The sequence below is a fragment of the Diachasmimorpha longicaudata genome, chromosome 1 (genome assembly GCF_034640455.1).
Source record: "Diachasmimorpha longicaudata isolate KC_UGA_2023 chromosome 1, iyDiaLong2, whole genome shotgun sequence".
Taxonomy (NCBI): domain Eukaryota; kingdom Metazoa; phylum Arthropoda; class Insecta; order Hymenoptera; family Braconidae; genus Diachasmimorpha; species Diachasmimorpha longicaudata.
The window spans coordinates 6913061-6938138 of record NC_087225.1 but is presented as its reverse complement, the minus strand read 5'-3'; the positions used below and the strand labels follow the sequence as shown (position 1 = coordinate 6938138).

At 36.7% G+C, this 25078-nt stretch overlaps 1 protein-coding gene across 4 annotated transcripts; it reads right to left on the bottom strand.

Moving 5' to 3' along the window:
- Positions 1-87: 87 nt before the first annotated feature.
- Positions 88-24017, bottom strand: LOC135167306 (uncharacterized). Of its 4 annotated transcripts, none has more exons than XM_064130378.1 (18): positions 23754-24013; positions 20792-21051; positions 20573-20731; positions 14336-14406; positions 10257-10354; positions 9183-9306; positions 8862-9093; positions 7234-7758; positions 6834-6878; positions 5644-6165; positions 4945-5388; positions 4440-4585; positions 3835-3912; positions 3407-3749; positions 3102-3309; positions 2815-3002; positions 2518-2687; positions 88-1398 (listed from the first exon to the last, which is right to left on the bottom strand). In XM_064130378.1, exons 3-18 carry the CDS (start codon positions 20727-20729, stop codon positions 934-936), a joined length of 3816 nt encoding a protein of 1271 aa, XP_063986448.1. In that variant the 5' UTR covers positions 20730-20731; positions 20792-21051; positions 23754-24013; the 3' UTR covers positions 88-933. The 4 variants fall into 4 exon arrangements, with proteins under 4 accessions (XP_063986448.1, XP_063986455.1, XP_063986475.1 ...); XM_064130394.1 differs by adding an exon at positions 1987-2199 and having other exon boundaries at positions 1260-1398; positions 20573-21051; positions 23754-24017; XM_064130385.1 differs by having other exon boundaries at positions 88-1395; positions 20573-21051; positions 23754-24014.
- Between the last annotated feature and the right edge of the window lie 1061 nt (positions 24018-25078).

The following is a 25078-nucleotide window of genomic DNA, read 5'->3' as shown; positions in this document are numbered from 1 at the left end:
CTATTGACTCGTACCTTTAGATAGTCATCTGTCATCCTGATATGATATTTCTAAAGTTTTCAGGTTGAATTACAATCATAAATGCAATTTTGATTAAAAAAAGAATGTACAAACGTTTTTATTGCACGTGAAGTGAAATGACACGAGTTACAACTCAAAATTTTCATCTTGCAACGAAAAATTGCGTCCAATTTTCTTCTTTTATCTACAGATAATAGATAGTACGTTAGGGGTAACTTACATAAATAGCACTTTGCAATTATTTCTTAGAGTATAACGTAGGTACTTGGTTTGGGATGTTGGAGCAATAACATTATCGCTAAAGTCACATGCCCAAGTTTTTCGTAACGAGGGAAAATATAATTTACCATCCCCTGCGCTTATCATTGTTCTGTAAATATTAATACATAAGTCTCTTTGGTCGAGAGCGCAGCATTATTTTCCATTGATACTATTATTTTTGTTCTCATAATTCAAAATATTCTCCCTCGTCTTTATGAAAAAAGATGGATTTCTTTCACCCCCTCGTAGTTCAATACGTCGTGTCTCGGGCACGTGACGCGTGTTTTTGATGAGGTCTCGCCCGCTATATTCTTTCTTTTATATACAACAAAAATGAGACACTTCGCCAGTGACTACTTCACTCCGGGCATTTCAGCACCACTCATACATTGTTAGAAATTCGTAAGAAAAAAAAATTTTATAACTCAAACGAAAAAGAGGAGACGAAATATTTTCAACAGAAGAGAATTTCTAACAGTGTATCTCTCGTTCAACTTAATATGTTTTTTTTTCTCTCTAAATACCGAAGGAATTATCACTAGAAAACGCCACTCAGATAACAATGATAAAAAAAAAACTGGCAATTATTTACAAAAGCAGTATTCCGTCGTTTCACCTAGAGTCTGACAACTCCTTCTGCATTGGGGAATCCTATTTAGGCTTTTGATTACCATAATCAACGTAGACACGTACCACTTCACCACTGTATTTCCTTTGGCTCGGCATGAAATAAAAGTCGGGCTGTTGAGACGTCTGCTGGGATGACATACCATTGCCATGGTGACTCTTGGGTCGATGATTCCTACGATCCTGGGTATAATAGCCTGGTTGAGGTGGTGGGGGTGGCTGACGCGGGCCAGGGGCACGTGGTAAACTGTACGTTGCTCTTGGTGCTGAAAGCTGCTGATGACTGCTCAATCTGTGATGATTCTCCATTGTTGTCATTCCATTACTCGATCTTGGTATAACACCATCCGTAATGTCCCTATGCCTTGGAAGACTTGATACTGGCGGTGGTGGAGCTTTCTCCTCGGTTTCAAATGCCTCAAAGGCAAAATTTGTATTGGCACCTGTCGAGTAATCCCTCCAAGCATTGTGGGCTATCAAACGCTCCTGCTGATGAATTTAATTACCAGTATTAATTAAGCCATACAATTCAATGGATTGCTAGCTAACCGGAAGTAGAGAATATTGGTTTCTACAACAACTCAAGTCCAGAAACTCTTGATTCCAGAGAGCCTAGCATTGAAATGATGAACCTAGCGGTTAAATTAAATCGACATTTATGTCTTTTTAAATATTTTCCGGTAATTATGGGGTCACATGGCAATCTAGAGAGTCGCGACTGTTCTTCAGTAATGCCAAAATTCATATTTGCATAACGCGGTTGGATTCCAGAAGCAAGAGTGCCTTGAAATAAGAAAAAATGTACTCCATTGGAATACTGATGGATATTGGATTTTAGAGAAGAAATCTTCAACAATTGAAACTTTATTCTCTGATCCTCACAGGAAACTCTTTTGAGAATAACGGAAAATTTCACTTGAATCCAAGATTTAATTCCTTGAGATTGTCACTGAAAACCATAAACTTTTTTTGTTGTATGCATATATCATTGAAATCAAATTTTGTGATTGGCATGAATTTGATAAATCAAAACTTGGAGTGAATGTTAATGAACGAAGAAGCAGAAGCAAAAGATACCTTGGAAGAAAAGCTCGAGTTATAAAAAAAACCCTCCCCCGATTACTACCAATGTGGACTAGGCCGATGCATGTTGGGTGGTATATGTTCATTATGATGACGATGCTGATGATGATGGCCATGATCGTTTTGTCGATGATATCGGGTCGCGGATGTTCGATGAATTGGATTGGCCGAGATGGGAGAAGATACCAGAGGCAGCGAGTACACCCTCTATATCGTCAGGTCGCAAAGAGCGCGTTTCATGCAACAACAAGCAAAGCAGTGAGGTTTTTTTCTCATCAGTTACAGACAAAATAAAAAGGGGAACAAAATGAGACAAAGGGAGAAATGGTTTTTTTTTATGGATCACGTGTAAGATGAAAAAGGGAGAGTAATAGAGAAATATTCTCGGCATTTCGAGGAGAGGAAACAGACGAAACAATTTGCGTTACTAGTACTCTCAAGGAAAATGCAAGTTAACTCCAAGTTTTGATTAATGTTATTCAAACTATTGTAATATACAATGGTAGATGGAGATTGATGTATTACCTTTGTGGTACGTTTTCTCGTTGCTTTGTACACTGTACAAGATGCCTGAAGGAGTGCTACAGCAACCAGTGCAGCAACACAACCAATGACAACATATAGCTTCGTTGCACCCATTAACAAGTCGTTTGATCTGATGCTGTCGTCATCTAGCTCATCGGCCAGGTCATTAGCTAAAGAGCAGTGAAAAGAGGCAAATGAAGACAAAAAAAACCAACTAAAGGATAATTAAATTACCACAAATTTGCATTTTACACTTTAGCCAGTGCAATAAATTTCTTTTTGAGGAATAATACATACACAGCGGAGCTCTGACAAATAAATGCTGGGGGTCAACCGTGAGTGAACCAACTCTACCCGTCAGGAGTGCCCCTCTGAGGGCTCTCTCAGCAACTGCAACAGTATCACTTGGCCTCAAGGCTCTTCCCTTCGCCTCATTTTTATCCAATATCAGATTCATCTTTGCAATAACTGCATCATCGCCATTTCTTTGACAGGAGGATAATGACATTAATTAGAAAGCGGTTTCTACAATGCCATTTTAAATGACAAATGGTGAGTTGAAAAAAAAACTCGAATTCACTTACCTCTGCAACTCGTTGAGTTTAATTGCGTAATATCCAGGTAATTTTGTCAAAGTGGGGCCGAAATTGTCGGAAATTGTGTTTGAAATTACCTCAAAATCTTGACTACCAGGCTGTGGTGCTTGAAACCCAGCGCCAAGATTCACCAATTTTACCTCAACATCGTAATAAAGTCGCGAGGGTGACGGTGTAGAAGGAATATCTTCCTCATCTGAAATGTTTATAAATCCCCCCCGTCCCTTTAACGTTAGTACGAAGCGTGAAGACAAAGGATAAAATAAAATGATGACATAAATTGTAGATTTTACCCTCAATACCGCAAGACTTTATGCATATTCTGTCGGATGAAACAATAGGTATGGCGAGATGTTTCCGAATTTTTTTGTTCACTGGATTGAACATACCGCCCTTTACGGGGAACATCATGTAGAGACAATGATCATCCGTGAATGATAGGTCATTCATGTCCTTGGTTGATCGTTTCCGGGTGAATGTCAGAGTTGTCATGCCATTCTCGAGTTTACCACTGGAATTCATGATGTCTTGTGATTGATCCAAAAGGGGCAGGCTATAGCCACTTATCCATGTGTCCATGACAAAGGCACGACCATTGGTTCTATCGACCCAGCCCAAAACAGCGTCCGTCTGAGTCTAAACACAATCGATCGTTTGAAATTCATTAGGTCACGTTTATTTTACCCGAGGGCATTGAGACTCAATCAATACAACTTCATACCATTTTATCGTCCTCCGAGAACCCAACACCTGTCCATTTATCTGTATCCTTTGTGATAATTGTGAAAGTCATTTCGTCCTGAAAACACACCAGTTATGTATATTGATAGTATATTTCGATAGAAGTGCGACGAGGTGATAATGAGGGTGAAGTTGCCAATGACAGGAGTTAAAACACCTCGTCGTATGTGAATCCGAATTATCCGAATTGTGCCATTTTTCTTTCGCTAGTAAACGAACGGTCTTTTCATGTACAAGTAAATGAAAAACTATTTTTTGACACTAGCTGAACGTATCAGTAGTGTTAAAAAAATATACATCAACCCCGTCGTACCTTCTACTGACTATTCTACCGTATTCTCATATTTCTTCAAAAGAAACTTCTGAATTGTTTTGAAAATTACATCAATATTTCTAGTGATGAGGACGAAAAAAAAAATATTCAACTTCGCGAATTTGTATTGATATCTCCCGGAGTGGTACTTCTGAATTGAAAAAAAATCCTCAGCACCGGTGCCATTTCATTTAACTTGAACGAAAGTTTAGCCCGAAGGTGTTCACCCGAGAATAATCATGGAAAGAGAAAGCTATGTCGAGTGTGTTTACCTTCTTCGCCCTGTAGATCCAGCGAATGTAATAATCGCAGGTGGCATTTTCAACCACACAGTTCCTTGGATGTCTCCATTCACCTCCGCATTTTCCGCTCTCAAGCAGTGAATTATGTCCCCCAAATTCTTGCTTATTCTTTTCAACTGCAAGGACATGATAACCTCATTTAAGCAAATCTACATCACTTTAAATCCTTTTTAAAAATCTAGTGCACTATTTTTTACAAGGTTGGCCTTACGTAGTGCACTCTATTGTTTTGCAGTAATAAAAAGATAGTTTCGTGAACATTAGAACCAAATGAACTATATTCAAGCCTCACTATATCTTGACGAAATGCTCATTTTAATATTCATTGACCGTCCATAGTAGGATGAACCGTGTCAATTAAGACTATGGGCAAATGAGAGAGTGAAGTTTGAAAAACCCAGGGACCCATAGACAGAAAACTGAAATGAGGGCGTAAAATGAAACCTAAAAAATCATCTGAAAAAAGCATAACTACCGAAGAAGTTGAAGGCTGCAACGCCTCTCTGACTCCTGTGTCCATGATACTTGAGTTCGTCAGCTTTGTAGAAGTCTTTAACGCTGACTTTGCTCTTTTCAATTCCACTGGCTGGCTGATGAATATATTTACCCGTCTCCTGTCCCTTAGCCCATATAACTTGCATGTCTCCATCCACAATCTCGTGGTCACTGAGCTCATTGGTATTGAGTTTTCGTCTGAATACGATAGTCGTTACTCCATCCTTTTCAAATCCCATTGCAGCTGTTAAACTTTCCTTTCCACCCCAAAAATCGTCACGTCGAGGGGTTGAACGATCTCTAGTATAATAGTCACCTATCCTGTGGGTATTACCCCTGGCCATACCAATCACCATGTCTGTACAATCCATCGGGTTGAAATCGTGCTTCGGCGTGTACTTGTGTATCTCGGGGCTCAGTGGAGCTATTTAGTTTCATGAAAAATGTCAAGCGTTAAGTTATTTTGTTGGTTCAAATATCTTCTCCCGTTTGCAGGAGAAAATCACGTTCTGCTGATAATAAAGTGACTGTACACATTGAGAACAGATGAATGACTACCAGTAGCTACTGATAATTTTGTTTTTTTTTCTTTTTAATGACTCAAACCAGTAGTTCTACGATACGGGTACTACATACTTTTGTGATGATTGCTAAGTTGCTACTGGAGTTAAATCATTACCTTCGGTTGATCCCGATTTGTTGGTAGGCGCAGTATCCAATGGGGCCGCGGGCTCGGGATGTGATATTACGTCTAATTTTCCATTAGGTTCAGATGATGGTTCGGGCTCGGATTTGGATTCAGGTTCGGATGTAGGTTCGGGCTCCGATTTAGGCTCAGGGGCAGGAGTGGATTCTGATTTTGGTTCAGAAGAGGGTTCACTGGTAGGTTCAGAAGCAGGTTTATGGGATGGTTCGGAGGTGGGTTCAGTGGTAGGCTCAGAGTTGGGTTCAGGGGCAGGTTCACTAACAGGCTCAGAGTTGGGTTCAGGGGCAGGTTCACTAACAGGCTCAGATTTGGGTGAGGGCTCACTAGTGGGTTCGGATTGGGGTTTGGAAGGGGGTTCACTGGTAGGTTCAGATTTTGGCTCAGACGAGGGCTCACTGGTGGGTTCGGATTTTGGTTCTGATGAAGGCTCACTACTGGGTTCGGATGTGGGTTCAGAATGTAATTTATCAGGCTCTGGTTCACTCGTAGGCTCTCCTGTGCAACAAAAGCAACAACACCACGCTACTATACTCAACCAACACCATGTGCTTTTATAAAATAATATGTAAAATCGAGTAATTTTCTTGTGTACAGTGAGTGGATGAGTGAGGTGAGGGAATTAAATCTCGTACAATTATATAATACACTACTTTTGTGTGATAATTACGTGTTATAGTCTACATAAATTAAAATGAGTAGCTACTGTTTACATTTTATTCAAACCTACGTGAGATTAAATACCATTTTAATATTATTCTCAATTATTCTCTGTGATGAAGTCATAAATAGTTGTGAAAATAATACTCAGTCATATTAAAACATGGGAAAACAATACACATGAAAGAAAACTAATATAATGAAAGATTCTCAGTTCTTCGTGCGAATATTTAAAAAGGTGGAAACAAATTGAAATGCGCAAAATGAAAATGAGCATGGGATAATTGAAACAAAAGAAAAAGTAATTGCGATATTCTATCCAAAGGAGCAATTTAACAAGTTCGTAGACGCTCCTCTGATGCTAAGGAAACATTTATTTTTCTGGTGCAACCGAGCGAATATCGTAAATGAGGAGAAGACAAACTCGTAAAATAAAATCAGTGTGAGATGATTGAGTGTAAATAAATCGTTATTACTGATACTTTTTAATATTCCTTCCAACTTACCAGTTGGCTCAGCACTCGGTGACTCGGGGGATCTCCTCTTACGTCCTGTAAGAAGATTATCAATAATTCATTTCTGGATTGAAATGAAGGACGGAGTTAAAAAAGTTTCATCATTACGATGTTATTAATTTTCTCAGATCACTTTAAAGTAATAAAATCGTGATTCTATCAGTGTCCATCTGTATGAATTTCTACAATAAAGTACAGCTTTTATCGGTCTAGTTGCTTTAGAGATGCAGACACTTGTCCAATCATCTGAAAATTTGTTTATCATATATCTCGGTAACTCGTAAAATGAAAGAGCTTTCCCTTTGGAGAACGGAAATGGAATTTTTTTTTGGTTTTACCAGTAAGATACACGTCACGGTAGAAATCCTTATTTATTTTCACTTCTACTCACCTTGCTTTGTGCTGACACGATAAGTAACACTCGTTTGAACTGTCACGTCAGTATCAATTCTTGGTGTAACCCCAATATCATGGGGTCTTGCCGATCGTCGTTTAGCTCCTGATCTCGTTGGCTCAGCACTTGGTTCAGGCTCACTCTCTGCTTCCCCAGATGAATTTCGAAGTTTAGCCTGTTGTTTACGCACATTCTTTGGAGATGATGCCTCTGGCTCGGGTTCGGCTGTAGGCTGATTGGCCTTGGCACCATTAGATCTAGTCGTAGGCTCGGACTTTGGCTCGGGACGTGGTAGTGGCTCAGCATTATCATTCTTACTGTGAATCTCGGGGAAGGCGCGGCAGGCTGGGGTCAAACTAGTTGGTCTCCAACCAACGCCAACCCACGATGTGCCATTCACTACCATAACACCTTCTAATTCACTGGTGTCCTTGAGGATTCTCCAGTAAAATGCAAAGTCATCGGAAAAACGTTTCATCGTGTAACCGTCGAGATCAATTTCCGTTGTTTTAACTGGGGATCCTGTTGACATGGAATTTTTTATTATTACCTAATCAGAAAGGAATGATTATTGGAATGACTGTTAGAACTCGGAAACTTTTTTATTATTTTTTTTTCCATTTAATTATTCCAGAGGCATTGGTAAAGTTCGGAGAAGTTCAGGCGTATCTCTTTTTATATTTTTAATTAATGAAAAATTCTGCGAAACTTGATACGAAGTGTTACATTCTGATTCAGCAGTTCAATTAACCAGCAAAGTCTTATTTTTCGGCCGCTTAAAATTTTTTAATTTCACTCAGATTACCTACCGATTACTCATCAATAGTCGACGTGATATTTCATACTTTGGAATAATATGTCAATGGCAGCGAGACGTGATTATCGTGCCATTTAAAGGAGAAAATTAGTTCGTTTCTCTAAGATTCTCGGAACAAATTCATGCTACAGAAATATTTATTATGGGAATTTCCTTGCAGTTACTCACAAAGGACATTGAGTAATCGAATAAAAAGAGGGAAGTAATTTTTTTATTTGCGATGGTAACGAACATTTCACGAAAACTCAGTGGAAATAATAAACTTGTGCAACTTTTCCGGATAAATGGGTTTTTGCTCGGGCTAATTGCCAATATCATATATTGACCAATCATTCAACTTTATCAATTCAATCCAACAAATTCTATGGAAGAATGGAAAACATAAAAATTTAATTCAATTGATATCTCTATAAACGTTTAATCTTTTTTATGATGCAGAAAATTTTACATTGAAATTGTGATCAATAAAATTGCGTAAATTCTTCAAAAGAGAAATCGGAAAGAGCTTTATCTAAAATAATAAATGTGAAAAGCCGTTCAATTATGAATAATTTCCCGGTTTTATGAAGAGAACAGAAAAAGTATGAGTTTCAAGAGAGGATAATAAACGCAATATTTTACTAAAAGTCAACAAACCTCTTTTCCCGTGCATTTGATATTTTTTCTCCAACGAAACCATAAAATTTCGTAATTTTACACTTAATGACAGGAAAATACGTGAAAGTGAAGTGAAAAATTTTTGATAATTGTTCTTCGCTCTCATTATTAACTCTAATTAACACTAAAATAATGGTGAGAAGTGACTTACGTTTGTTACATCCAGGGCCAAACCATCCAACATTGCAATAACAGTGTTTTGTGGGGGCTGTCGTACCACCATTGTCGACACAGGTGCCCTGATTACCGCAGTCGGAATCGTCTAGGCAATCCTCTCTGAATTCACACCTAGCCCCGTGATAAAACCTGTCACACCTGCATCTACCCAAAAGATATCTCCCATGACCGCTGCAATCTTCTCTGTATGTCTTCCTCTCCAGTATCTGTTTGTCACACAGGGATGATTAATGGCCAGTTCTACCGCCATTGAATATTTTTTGTACTACTTTTTTTCAGACGTTTTGTAACTCACGTCAATATCCGCACAGGACCAGAACCTGTAACTCGATCCCCACTCCTCTGCCTCTCGTAGCAATCTCACTGTACAATCTGTACAGGTGAAATTCTGTGGTAATTCAACGGGATAACTCTGTGCCCTATTAGAGAGAATAAATGTTATGTAATTCTATTCTTCATTTTACGTTGGGAGGGAAAATTTTTTTATGATAACGAATAATTAATTTTCAACATTCTGAACTGGAGGAAAAATTTCTATTTCTCAGGAACAGTTTGACGAGTAAATAATTCTTATTACGTACATTTCTTTGACTCGTTTGAGAGACTACTTTCTCAGAGTACGATTAAGTCATTTTAACCTTGTTTCATTTTTTTTATTGAATGATATTGTTCTTGAATTTAAAAAATCCAGGTCTTTAGTTAAGCTTTCTCTGTACTTAGTCAATTTTACACTTTGAATTTTCTGAAACTAATTTGCATACAGGGAAGTTCAGACGAGGCAATGGCAAAATTGTCGAGAAAACCCTCAGCTAAGCATTAGAGTAAATGAAGCAAGGTTTTTGAAAGTTTAAACAATCCAACATATTCATTTGTGAAGAACGAATGTGTGACGAACTAATCATTTTAATTCCACTGAGTACTTGCGGTTTTTTTCCAATGTTACTTCATTGCTAAAAATGATGCAAAGTGCTTGCGTCTATAATGGCCTACGCCACAACTTAAATATTCCCAAAATGTGTTAAAGTTAACAGACGGCTGCGATTTCCTCGAAATTCACAAACAAGTTACCTATGCAAAGTTATTCATATTTTCTGAATACGAATTTCTGAAAGCTCTATCATCACTTGATCGACATTAATGTACTTCGATATGTCAAAATATCGATAACTTTCAGAAGGAAAATTGTTCAGAGATTTGGACAATTCAGGGTATTCTGTTACACTTTAAAGGACAACTACGTGCTGGGGCGTTTCTCGGACATTGTAATCAATCTAGGGTTTATCTGCGTCAAAAAGTGATCTAGGTCTTTTCATTCGAACACCGCCGTTTCACCCCACCCAGAAAATTGCGGTAAAAAATAGTTGATTACGTTGCATCTTCTTCGACAAATTCACTGAGCTGCGTCACAGGTGTGAGGTCGATAAGTGGCCTATCGAGAGCATCAAGGATCTGCAGTCTGAATCCACCCTGTAAGCCAAGAAAAACCCATCAGCGATAAATTCATCGTTTGATAACATTTGTCCAGTCAGCAATATTTTTAAAACTCAAGACTTGAGTTGTACAATCCTAGAATTGACCTAAATCTTCTATGAAAATATTCTATGTATTCGACACATTCTGCTCCAACATTATAGATAAAACAAATTATTATGTTATTTTACAACTGTACAGGGAGAGCGAGAGACAGAAGTTCAATAACAATCATCTGAAAAATATAGTAATTCTGGAGCAAGTTGACATCCAGAAAAAAAAATTACATCTCCATTTAGCAAGTGTCTTCTGAACAACAATTGGCTCCAGAATTATTCGGCTTTTTAGATAATTTTTCTCTTCGTATACCTGCCCCTTCATGTTATCCGCGATGAGCTATCGAACAAATTTACATACGTTAAAATGAGATGTAATAACTGGTCAGAAAAATCTGAATAACTTCGATATATAGAAGCCAAAACCGTTGGCAGTAAAATATACTTGGTATTCGGCTTTCACCCGGATTCCATCGGTACGATACGCGCGTGCCTAACGCTCCTGTGTACTTTTACCCAGGTGACAGTTATCTTGGTCAGTGAGGAAGTTGAACCCGCCCTCATCCATAGCCCCATACCAACTATAATAGCCCAAGTGTAGAAGCTCCCAAGAGCTATCACAAGAATGAAATTCCTCACTTGGCAGATGTCGTTGGTGTAAAAATAATTGGTTGTCGAAGAATTATGGGTGAAAAATTCACCAATAAAAACTGAACAAGCACCCGGGAGAAAGCATTGGCGAATCTGACGTTAACATCTGGCTGGCATCGGGGGAAAATACTAGACACAAACAAGCGCATCATCGTGCACAAAGGAATGTTGATAATAAATGCTGCGGTTCCATCGTTGAGTGGTTCTCTGAGGTGTCTCACTGGTGGTGGATACTTAGAAATAAAAAGCTAGTATCAATTATCCTGGCAGTATTATGCATATGTCCTGCAAAATATTTACCATCAAAATTTTACGATCATTTTTTATGAAATGTTTTTGTGGATTTAGTAACAGTGCAGGCCAACACCAGTTCCTAAAAGTCTGTTTTCACCCTGAAGACGAGTGCTACCTCGTCAAGGGTCCAAGAACATTTTGCACAAGTGTCAAACGTTATATTTGGTAATACCCTTATTGTAATCCGAAATGCAGAAATTATTTTAATTTTCAGGGGCTTTCCGACAGATAGGAGTGGGAAAATTTATTAATCTTTTCTCTCTGTTGTATTTCCACTAACGGAGCTTGGGTCGATTATCACTCAAGTTATATTCATATGCCATAAAAAATATTTACCGTAAGCTGTTTATGAATATTTACTCAGGAATTGACTTTGTACATTCAACAAAACATTTTCATATCCATTCTTGGATAATAGTGTGGTCATTATTTTCTCGCATAAATCAATTGAATTTAAAGGCAATTAGTAATTTGCATGCATATCATAGTTGGCATAAATATGTAATGAAAATTCGGAAGGCTATCATAATTTTGAATTTTAAGGTGACCTTATTTGGAAAATTACTCAAAAAATACAGTCATATCCTTTCAAGTATCTCCACGAATTGACACATAGGGACAAAAAGTCTTAATTAGTGTTAATTATTGTTCAACTAGTTTGCATATCCTCCGTAGAAAAATACTGCTGCCCAAGAATTCTTTTCTTAACAGAAAAGGATTTTTATGGAGTTGCTTTCCTAGTCATCTCCAAATATTCAAATTATATTAAATTATTTTATCCGTGAAGATCATTGTAGCGTAATGATTCGATAATTTAGAAAAATTGTAGTATCTAACGATGGGCTTGCACCCCCTAATAATCTCAGTGGCTCGAAGAAATGTGCTCCTAAAAAAATAAATTCTCCTTTCAAGAAAAATAATTTCCTGACAAAAGTCATTTTTTTTTCTCAGCGTATAACACAGGAAGAAAAGCAAGTAATCCTGGGGATTTAGCAAAACGTTTCCATCTTCATTTTCCTCAATTTTCATGGATATAAACCCGTCAAGCTCTATCTTGAGTTATATCATCTCCAGTTTACATCATAATAATCAAGAATAGAAATAAAATTCAGAGTTTTATATCACACTAAAATTCGCAATCACCCTTGGAATCTTATTCAATCTTTTTATCCCACAAATTGCTCGGAATTAGATAAAAATTGTTGGAATTTGTGACAACGCTGGAATGCCCTGATTTCTTATGTCTCAATTTGTTCTGGTGTCAGTGAAATCATGGGGAGACTCTGGAGAGTCATTGATCCCATCTAATCCGCAGGAAAATCGTCTCTCCATTGGCGTCAGTGGGCGAGGGAAATGAAATATAACGGGGCGATCGGTCTCTCCCTCTGAATTTAATTATATCGCATTTTGTAACGGGGATGGGCAAGCAAGGGGGAGTCACAAACACAGTGTGAGGCCCCGATGGAATGTCCAATGAAGGTCAACACCAATGATTTCCGCATTGACGCGCCAGGCCAATAACACCTGCGCGTCATTACAACTTTTTTTTTTCACATTTTCATCGAGTATTTCAGGTCATTACATGCATTAAGGATATTAATAATTTTGCGCGATATTTTTTTTATCGGGTACCTGTCTTTCCTCGTGTAAAATTAATGGTCATGAGAATGAAAATCTCGTTGGGCATCACCTGAATCGCTTCAAAATGTTGTCATGTTTATTTTTGAGGTCATAACGGACTCTCTCACATAGCTCGAATGTATCGAGCACACCTCAAACGTTATATCCCCCGTGTTCATCGACACACGTGCATACCAAATTCCTCGTCACTTGCCAAACCCCTTCTCATTTATAATACTGCTAAATGAATTTTGTTTTTTCTTTTATTTCATAATATAAGTTATGGACAGGAATTTCAAACTGTACCGTTGTTGAATTTCGATGGACTACGAAATGTCGTCATCATCGACCGATTGCATGCCTGAAGTGACTCAACCGGATTCATTATATTATTCATCATCAAAAAAAATGGAAACTGCTGAAGTTTCCAGATTTTCTTGACACAATTTTGTCGGGATATTCGAGCGACATGCGAAGAGCGATTCCCTATCGGATTCCACATCAGAAAAAATTCCAATCCACCGGGAATTCATAGACTCCCTAAACTTGGAAATAAATGAATTTTTCGTTAAATCCACTTATAATTATTCAAACATAAGGCGATATTAAAAAAATTATAAAGGAAAGCCCTGTTTTCGGGTAGAATTTCTGACGGGTTATCAACGAAAATCCGAAAATTCTCTAATACTACAAATTTTCAAAGACATCAAAGGAATTGAAATGAAAAAAATCGACATATGATGAATAAGTGAAATTTGTCACCGCAAAAAGTTATTTGCATTGTTCTTGAGCACAAGAGAATTTATCATGACTAAATAGCGTTGGATAACTCGCCACAAAGAGTATATTGACTCCCAACAATTCCTCCCAGCCCAATGGTTAACCACGCTGATGTATTATACGATCACTAAATACCTAAGCCTTCCTTTTCTGAATAATTCAAAGCGCGACTACCTTGAGAAGAAAACGCGTGTAGGCCGTCCGGTTTTGCGGCCGAGAGTTAGTTGTACCTGATCATCCCCACTCTCAAATACTTCTTACAAGCCTAGTGTCGCAACTATACTCTATCTGAATCTCCGTTGAAACTTTGCCACTAGTCACATTATAACTGGGGCCTTTTTTTTTATGCTAAACCACGAGGCCACGGGCCCTTCACTAAATTTTATTCATTCATAACGTTCAGCGACGGACAATGAATGGTATTCAGTTCTCATGAAATTACTCATAATGCACTTAAACTTGATGAAAAATTACTTCGAGAAAATTGTAAATTTGAACGGACTCTCTGTTTCATATTTTTCTTAATTTTCTTAATTATCATCTATGCATTCAGTTTGATGAGATTTTTCATACTCACCCGGTGGGGATACGCCAGATGCCAGGTTACGTTAAATTTACTTCCGGCTAGTAAACTCGTTTTGATGTCCCCTGCAACATGGAGGATAAAAAAATTAATTTAGATTCAATTATTTACGTACCATGAATTTTTTTAACTTAAAAAAATTACATGCCATCTGATGGCTCGAATAACATTTTGTATTAAGAAAAAAGTTTATTGACGAATACGTCTTCACTCGTATTGAGAAACTTATAGCTCGAAAATAGCGAAGAAGAAACTGCATACATGAAATAATTTTATGAATAATAGAAAGAAAGAACTAAATAGTTTGACAAAATACTTTAAAATATTCATTGACACATAACATACAAAATTCCACAGTCGCATTCAATATCGCACACTCGTGATACTTATCATTCTTCAATCATTCATATCTCTCGAAATTACTCACTCGGCCAATTTCATTCAATTTGAAAACTAGTTCGCCCACATGTTACGCAGAATATTCACAACTTATATATTTGTGTAAAGAAAAAATCAATTATAATATAAATTCCATCTCGCACTACGTCCGACAGAGGCCAAACTCTTCTACTTCTGTTCTACTAGGCGGAGACAAATATTAAATAAAAATTATATCTTATCCGTAATTCCGGAACGACGTGCAGTTGTGGGAAACTCGACGGAACTGTCACGGAATCATTCCTGAACGTGTCGTAATTTCAATCTCAATCATCTGTGAAGAGTTACGACACCGAAATTCCTAGATTTTCTTTAATTCGCGTTTTGAAGTTACTAATACATTTCTGGGCAACCGCACACAGACACAACATAAGCATATCCATACACACGTCATCCAAAAGATCATATGTCAGCATTCCAACACCGCTCTTAGTCGTATTAAAAAAAAATTAGAGGATCGGAAAAATTGCTTTTCCAAAAGTTTCACTCAGGAGCAAAAAGGTTTAAACTTTCAGAACCGTCATTTAAATCGATATGAAATAGATTTCCGCAGGCAGAGGAAATATAAATAAAATTTATGACGAAGGAAATAACCGAGAGTGTACAAATGGAAATCTTGCGACCTAATTACAAAGTTATAAAAACATGCGGAAACAATGTCCCCAAAATCTTCCACTGCTATTAAATTTCCCAGAAACAAAGTCAATCTAGAATTTACCATTCCATTTTCCCATCTTACAACTCGATTAAATCATTCGTAGTATAAACCCGTGTAATTCTGTTTTGATACATACACGAGCAATTAACTCATCTCAGACGCACTAATGAGCATTACGACTCACGAGTATTTCAACAATTTTAATTTCATCCGCGATATTTTTTTTTCATTAGTTTCATTCTCATGAACCGCGCCACATTGTTGCACATCCTGATATTCATCAACTAATCAAAAATTACAGCAATAGGCTACACTTTATTCGTAATTGAGGAATAGACTGATTAAATACACTCATTTATCACGTTTATCCGAGTATTTAATACAGCAGGTATATAAAAAGAAAGTGCTTCAAGTTATTACACAATTCATTTCGTCTGAATAACAGGTACTTTCCTTTTTTAAACCACAACCTTCCGACTTCATTACACATCTCACGGTGTAGCAAAAATTTGTTATGTACGCAGATGATTGTTTGATAAGTCGTGTTCTTCGATTTGTAAGTGAAACCAATTAACACGATACTTTCTCGTACGTTTTATTACTGAATAAACAACTTGGCACCGCTCAATATTCATTTGATGAAGAACAATATATGATTTACAGACTCTTTTGATCATGTAGAGCGATCAGAATGGATTGCGCCGATTTCCTATAAACAATCCCGGGGAAAATTTATTAAAAAATAGATAATTAAGGATTTAAACGATTTTACTCAGGATTTTAAAAATTAGAAATTTCTCTTCCTGCGCATTGGACAGCGATTTAGGAATTTGGTCAATACTGAGAGAGTTTAAGACAACCCTTAAAAAATCAATCTGAAAGTTAATGATCCTTGAAGTCATAAAAACTGATATTTCTTGCTTGAATACTTCACCTAATTCCCATTCGCTCGCAAATCCATCATTTTTCGTTCGCGAAAAAATATTGAAAATGTAGAAATTGATGGTATTTGTTGATGACGAAGTGACAGACAATGACGAGGAAAATCCTCATAGTTATCTATAGTATCAGTAGCAAAGCGCCAACCGATTCAAGGAGGTTTCGTCTACTAGGTTCCAATGAATGTTTCGCAAGTTGCAGCAGATAACAAAAATATGACCGCAAAATTTTTCATAGCGAGAAGCGAAGATGATAAAAGACTCCAAAGATATGCATTGTCCATAGCCTATTCCAAATGAAATTCTGAAAAATTTTTGAATCCTTCATCTGAAGAATTAATGCGAAACAATAAAGTCTTTGATAGATCCTCGTGATGTTACACATCAGAAATTTCTCTTCCTACAGATTAGGAAGATAATTCGGTATCTGGTAAAGAGGCGAGGAAAGAGGATGTTACACCACATGTAGAAAAAATCACTCCGGAAGTTGATGATCATTGGAGTAATAAAAAGACAATTCTTCCTCGAATACGTGAGGTAACTTAGCCACTCCACAATTTCAAGAGTTTCTATATTCCAGAAACATTATGAATAAATAAATCAGAATCGTACTCCATATTTTTGCACCCGCAATTGTTCCTTCCTTGAGACTATGAGCAGACAAATCCTCCTATTTTTTTGAGTCGGAGGAAACAATGAATCATTGCACAGTGTTTTCTATGCAATGAACATGAGAAGTTTCTCTTTCAATGGATTGGAAAGATACTCTGGTATTCGGTCAACAGGTGAGAGACGACGATGTGACACCACATGAATAAAAAAATCATGCAGAAGTTTACGACCATTGATGTAATAAAAAAGATAGTTCCTGTCTGAAAACGTATAGTAAACATAATCTGCAAGGATTTGCCAATTTTAATTCTAGACATCCACTTCGCTATCTTATGCTTTTTTCGCTATATTTTTCATACAATGGTCTAATCAAGAAGTAATTAAAATTAAAATATTGAAGATAAGAAATAACAGTTCATTTGACGATTGTAAAGATCATAAAATAAGATAATAAGAAAATTTTCTGTTGAGAGTTTTGAATGTCTCAATTTAAATCTTTGACGTCTCAATTAAAGTCTTTTGAAAGTGTCAGGCTGAGACTTTCGAACGTTTCAATTTGAAATAATAAACATCAAAATAACGTTAGTTGTGTTGGTGATGAGAATTTTAAAAAATAATACGTAGATTTCGTGTTAAAGATAATTCACTAAATGTCGCATCCTCCGGAACACCGACAAAATCCGATAACGAAATCATGTGACTTCCCATGAGAAGTATGAGAAAAATTCTGACGTCTACTCACGTTCATTGCGAAGGGCTATTCACAAATGTGATGAATATGTGAAAATCAAAAAATGGATATCGTAAATTTAATGCAAGAAAAACAAAATTAGTAGTTTACGGCTGATACTTCTTGAGCAACTCATTTACACAAAAAGTTGCTGACAGATGATACCGGTTCCTACCAAAAATATGAGAAAAATGATTATGTGTACGTCAAAAGTGGCGATAAAGATCTGAAATTCTTCAGGTATAACGGGGAAAGACAGTTAATTTTCCCTAATTAATTTCTGAATACATTATAGCCCTCGTTATTTTTCATGATCAGTGAATTGGCCGCAGCGGTCTCGAGCAAATTTTTAAACAATTATAATTAACTTGAAGAACAAAAAAGATGCAATAGCTCTAGTTGCACAAAAAATACTCTTATTTTCACTGAGTTATTACATTAATACGAATTAGATGAACTTCATTACATTGATTTTACTTCTTCAATCCCACCTACATCAACTGATGACAATATTTTTATAAAAATTCATTGTAAATTTGAACTGGGATTTTTTTAGTTCACTTTGAAATTTTCCCGTTCCTTAATCGTCACTACTCACGACCTTCGATCTCATAAACTTTGCGAAACTCAATATTTCTAATAATAAAAAAGTACTGCATTAAAGAAAAGAAAACGAATGAAAAGTTATGGACGTGTACCAGAAACGGGGAGATTAAATTGGTGAGAAAAGGAGAACGACTCTGATTTATTGTCGAAAGCAATACGGTGAAGAGGTACGGGGGGAATGGAGTTAGGGAAATACCATAAAATCCGGAAGTAAAGCACGCAACGGTCCGCGTGGACGATAGCCGATCGTTCCATTCGGCGGTTCTTTACACTTTCTGCCCCTGCAGTTGGCATTTTATACGTTTGCCAGTCGTTTAAAAGTATCTTCCAACATCTTTATTATGATATTTGACTTTATAATGATTTTGTCTCACCAGAAGTCCCGCTGAAAGTGAATTTCGCCGCGGAAAAATAAGAAATTCAATTTTCTTTCTTTCTCACTACTTATCCAAAGTTTTTTTTATTACCGTCTTATCAATAACTGCACTCTATTTTTCCGGATATTTGCCCTCTGAGTTTCTTCCTCAAACACCCGATGAACAATGAGAAATAATTAATTACCGTTAAAAATGTCGAGCATAATTTCTCTTCCTAAAGAAACTTTTCTCCAATAAATTTGAATTTTCCTTGTTGCGAGTATTTAATAGCTGATTTCCCATATAATCGATTCAATTTGCCTCCTAATGGTTTATTTCTTCAGCTCTCTGGTCATAATAAACAAGTTTATACGTTAACCAGTGGTCTAACCCTCTCCGACACGTGCCTTCTGCTCCTCTCACACCGACACGATTTATCTGTTTCAAGACGGAGAGGATTCAGACCATATTTCAACATTTTTATTATGATATTCAACTTTATAATGGCTTTTTCTCACTAAAAGTCGCGCTGAAAGTGAATTTCCCGTTATAAAATTATGGAATTCCATCCCCTTCCTTACTATTACTTATTCGGAGTTTTTTTATTACCATTTTATTGGTAATTAGCAATAATTAATTATCGTTTAATATATTTGCTATAATTTCTCTTATTTAAACATCTTTCCTCTAATGAACAATTTTCATTATCAATTACCGTCCCCCTTTAATGACTGATACATAAAGTTTCTCATGTTTCTCATGTACTTTTAGAAGGCATTTTTTCTCCAATAGTTTACTTCCTCTCTCAAATACTAATAACTAATGCATTCAAAATATAACATTCACCCGATCCCCTCCTTCTACCCCTTGAAAAATTGAAATAAAATGCCCCCAGAAGGGCTCCAAATTATGATTATCTTCGCTTGTGTGCACCGAGGCCTATAGGTCAATCACACAATCGACTCAAAGTATCAACAGATTATTCCATTGGTACCATCCCAAAGCCCTAAACATACGAAAAAAAACAAACCTTCCGCTTTACATTTTTCTCCGAGTGCATAAATAATTCAATTGGCCTTCCAATATTTATTGCCTCTTCACTCTGGTCATAACAAACAATTCCACAAACCTCCAAACAACTCCATATACAAATATGTACATGACATTAATGTATTGGCACGCATACCCAACGTGTCTCCCTTTGGTATTTCATACAAGACAGGTGAATAGTAAATTCTTACGACACACATGAGTATTTTCATCTGACCAGTTGAACCAGGGCAGGGAGGCTTTTAGACGGTAACAGTGGCACATTGCTATAGCTGCATACCATCAGCATTAAAACTATACTATGTATGTATTCGGTGGACCGTAGTTGTGTGCATTAGTTATACGCAAATAGAGGTGGGGGTAAAGAGCCTCTGTGAGCCTGCAACGGTGAAAGTCGACTCTCTCGATCGGGACGTGGGGCCGCATCAGCCACCCCCCCCCCCACCCCTCGCATTACAATTTCAGTGCACAATATATACTAAAATCCACTATTTTTTAATGTCGTTTTCCCATAATGGTATACCGTGCCCTCGGAACTTTAAAAGTTTTATTCAATAAAATCGCAACAATTGCTCTTCCAAAATATTTTTCCATCTCTGATATGTTAAATTCTGAAGAGACATTTGATTGAATTATTTAATGCACTCCAACTTCAACTTGTTACAATAATTGCTGTTATTATTATTTTTTATTTGTCGATATATTTATTCCATTATCATGGGGTCTATTTATTTAACGCAAATGATTTTTCTTCGGGGGCTGTGTAATGATTCAAAAGAAAAAGCCTAAAAAAGTCTATGATAATTAATAAAAAATTAATTCGATTTTATAATTAATATTTACCTCTCGGCATTCCACAAGGCCCTGGCGTTCTAGCGCTATCCAAAAAATCAAGATCATATTTTCTTGCACGTGGGAACTTGAGGGCAACATGACTGTAGGCGTAGTCAAATAGATACGCCCCAGCGATTACCCACAGCCACACTGTAACTCGTATCATCTCTGGAATTCGATTAGGCCTTTACGTTATACAAAACGAATGAGTATTTTAACTCTCAATACCGTTAAAACGCAAAACCACAAGGCGCGTTTGACCGGGCTGGTCAGCTTCTCGTTTTATGTATAAATTCTTTATCTCTTGTCTCTCTCAGTCTCTCTGTGCACTTCCTATGCGGCTCGTTAAAATTTCAATCTTTCCCACCGGTACACGAATGACTTTGTGAGTGCGTAAATACGTCCTTGCGAGAAACTCATTGGAACACGACAACGACTGAATCTTCACTCAATTTTCAGTACCGCTGGTTGTGCTTCTTCTCGGTTAACTGAAAAAAAAATTTTCATTAATTATTGAATATTTACAGGAGTTTTCAGAGTTAATAAATGGCAGAATGGATTTGGTGATCTTCTGATGTTTAATACATAATATTCATAATCGTTATCACCAATTTTTTCACAATTATTTTATTTACTTTTTGACGATATTCACATGAGCTTTTACAGCAGATGGACAACTTTTTAGGTATTATAATTGCAGTTTATATTTTATACATATATTTGAATCAATCGTTAAATACGTCAATGATTAGACTTTAGAAGAATTCAGAGGGGAAAAGGTCATGAAGAAAAAATCTCAAGTGATATTTTAATCAAAGAAAATGTGCAGTAGCGAGACCCTGAAACCTTTTAAATTATCGGATATTTTCTGAAAGCTTCGTTGCAAATAATTAAAGCCGTCGAGTTGGGCAGATTAAAAATTCCCAGTGCGCAGCAGCCATTTGTTTACAGAGACGCTTGAGAGAAATCCGATTGGTTTTAGGGGAAAAGTAGTATTTACAGCGTAATTTTGGGATTTCCCAGATATTTGATAATTTCACGTTAAAATATTCTTCAGTAGCTCCCGACGAGCGTGAAAATCATCCAATATTTGACAATATTTTTTTTCGCTTAGCAACGGAAGAGATGAGTATACGGGATAAAAGTCAAGAGAATGAAATCCGCGACATATTTCCGCAAAACACTTTCCGATCACTAACATAGTGAAACTTAAATGAAATGGCCGATGAATTTGGCAGGTCGAGAAGTATTTGGAGGATAATTTTTTCACTTCTGATTTTGGCCGATCAATAGGCAGTGGTCGACGTCACAAAAATAATCAATTTTATTATCAATTTCTAGTAAATCATACTTATTGCGCAAAAAATAATTGCTACTGTTCCAAAATGTTATCTATTGAAAAATCGTAAATGTGAAAGGATATCTCCTCCTCAACAATTGATTATTCAACTGAGCCACAGCTCGGCAAATGGGCAATATAAGTGAGTAATTTTGATAAAAAATCCTAAACTGCTCTACTTCGAGAACGTTTTATTTTTATTCAATTGGACGCCGTTAATTCCTCTAATTTCCTCATAAAAATTGAGATTACGATGGCGTCTGGGTATAATAATGTGAAAGGAAAAGAACATTCTTCCATCAATAATTGGTTATTCAACATCAATCACAATTTATTAGTTAAAATATCCAATAAAATTTCATAACTTTTAAGGAAATAATCTCCTAGACACTCATTTCCATAATTTGTTGTTTTTAATCCATTGTGGCGAGTAAATTCCTTCAATTGCGTCATAATATTGATTCCATTAATACTAAAAACCCAAAATATTCTTAAGAAGTACCCAGTCTTCCGAGAAACGTTAATCAAAAGTTTAATCGAGTGTTTTAATTAATTAATCCGTTTTCATTGAAAGAATAAATTAATTCTGCTGAAAATATAGTTATTCCGCTCAAAAATATTAAAATGATTTCGTACGATAATTGGCGTACCATGACGGAACGTATAATTGGCAGCAGATAAATATTTCGTTATCTCAGCTATTTTTAAGCAAAAACAAACAATCAACTCCAACTTCCTCTTCACGAAAAATTCTTTAATTTACAGTCAATCACATCATCATTGTTCATGATATTTTAATCGTAGCTATTTACTCAAAAGAGCATGTATTCCTGTCCATGTTGAGTTTCTCAAGGGAAATAACAATTTTGAGACAAGATTTTTTATAAACGATCATTGATCTTCTCAGTGGAATTAATTTTTTCCTGTGTTCACAAAAAAACAAAGATATCTGTAAAAACTTATCCATAAAAAATCTCAGTATAATTCCTCAATTTTCACTTGAAAAAAATCCCCAGCGAATTCATTCCCACAACTTCTTATATTCAATTAATTACATTTAATTGATTCCTCCGACTTTCTCTGCGTTAAAACAAGGTAACTACGTTGTATTTGCATAATAATATTGGTACCCCTGGGTATCCCCAATCCACTGAAAACCTCCCAAATTCAACAGCTAAAAATTAGCCAACCAAATACCAAAAATTTCGCAATCAACAGAACTCCGTGAATGTGTCCTTTCGAATTAATGTACTCCAATCAACACTCCCAATCTTCCCATCCCGATAAATCAAAATGAAGAAACAGCCAGGTGGCATCACAATCGCGATGATTAACACATTTTATTTACTCAAAAAAAAAAATACCATAAGAACCAGTGGTTGCGCTTGGCCGCTCTGCATTCGCACTTCCGCCATCGCCATTATCAATTTGCACTAATTCAAAAAAAAAAACCTTTTCCTCTCCTACCAGCCCAGCTCACAGTATTTTAAAAATAATAATTTTCCCATATCATGTGTTTACCACATGTAACAACCGCTAAGGAGGACTGGCCATTGGTTCTGAATGCCAAGGACAACTCCAAAGAACTTCTCCAACTCGTTTATTTTTCCTTATCCCGAAAAACCACTCCACTCCTCATCAACTCAGTGGTTCCCCTGCACCCACAACCCGAGCTTCATAACTTTACTTTCAGATTCATGCGGAATTTGTCTATAGAATCACCATTCACTTCTCCAGGCAATGCAGCCAATCTGCATTCTTCGCGCTCAATAGATCATTTAAAATATCAATTCACACGATAAAGTTGAAAAAAAAAGAAGACTAATCATCGATAATAACAACTCCGTTTACCTGAAGTCAGGTGAATTCTCCTAATCCAGCGCAAAGTTTACACGGCACAATTCACCATTTCACTCACAAAAATCAATCGAACAAAATCAATTCTATTTACTCGACATAAATAAAAAAAAAATAACAATATTGAATCTCAAGTGGCGGCCATTTTGGTACCCAATAGTGATGTGTATTCACGGTATAATATTTGCAATGCAATTGTAAACGCGCACCAAGCTAAAGTCCTCGAGACGATGACGTGACGCTGCCAAGTCCCGGACTGGGGGCCCCAAGCGGCTCCTTCCTGACACCGCTCTACGTTTTCAACAGCCAAACGAGAGAAGGCGAAAGAAACAGCTTGGGGGAGAGCCCCCTCACTCTCACCCCCTCCACTTACGTCTCACCTGCCCTCCTCCACTTTTCCTTCTCCTTCCTTATAAAACCTCGGAACACTGTGTCGCGTACCTCTTCACCCGCATTCATATCTTTTTTTTTGCTGTTTGTTTTTGTTCTCTTCGTTGGATTTTTTATTGGTATATTTGCCATTGGAAATGGCAGGAGTGAGGATGAACATTGTGATGATCATTTATCGGAAAAAAATAGCGCTGCTATGACGCTGGCAGATGAATGAAAACTTGTTGACTATTTTCTCGGACGTTAATCCCTCCTGTCGTTGGCCCCGATGACTGGGATTGGAAATGGAAAGCCGGATGAGTCCGATGGAGACATTGGTGAAAGATGGGTGTCGACTGCACACGTAATTAGTACAGCTTTTTTCATATTAATCTGATTTTATGGTATTTACGAGCCATCTGACAACGATATTTCCGGATTAGGGGGCTGAGGAGTGGCGCTGATTGAAGGGATTAGTTATTCTTAAAATTGAATTTCATTGAAGAGCTTCCGCTCCACTCAAATTTGGTTTTTGCGGTACTTTGTGAAACCCTTTGTAGGATTGACACGAAAAAATAAATAATTTTCAATATATAGCATTATTTAATGCTTCAAGGTGTCAGTGCCATGGAGAATTGCTCACACGTTTTCTCTCAATTTTTTTGAAAAGCAAACAAACTGGTGAACTACATTTTAAATGGAAGCATTTATGAAAGGGCTCATTCAATCTGGATTTTTCACTAACTGTTGGAATTTCCACATTTATTTTTAAAAATCAATATTACATATGATTCATCTCTGAATACATTGAAAATTGAAAACAATTGTTGAGAGGATTATCTCAATTTTTAATGGTTTGGAGTGGATGAGACAGAAAAAGAAATATAATTTTCCCAATCACATTTAATCCAGCCATGAATTTACAGAGAGGTTTCCTCTGACAATTTCAT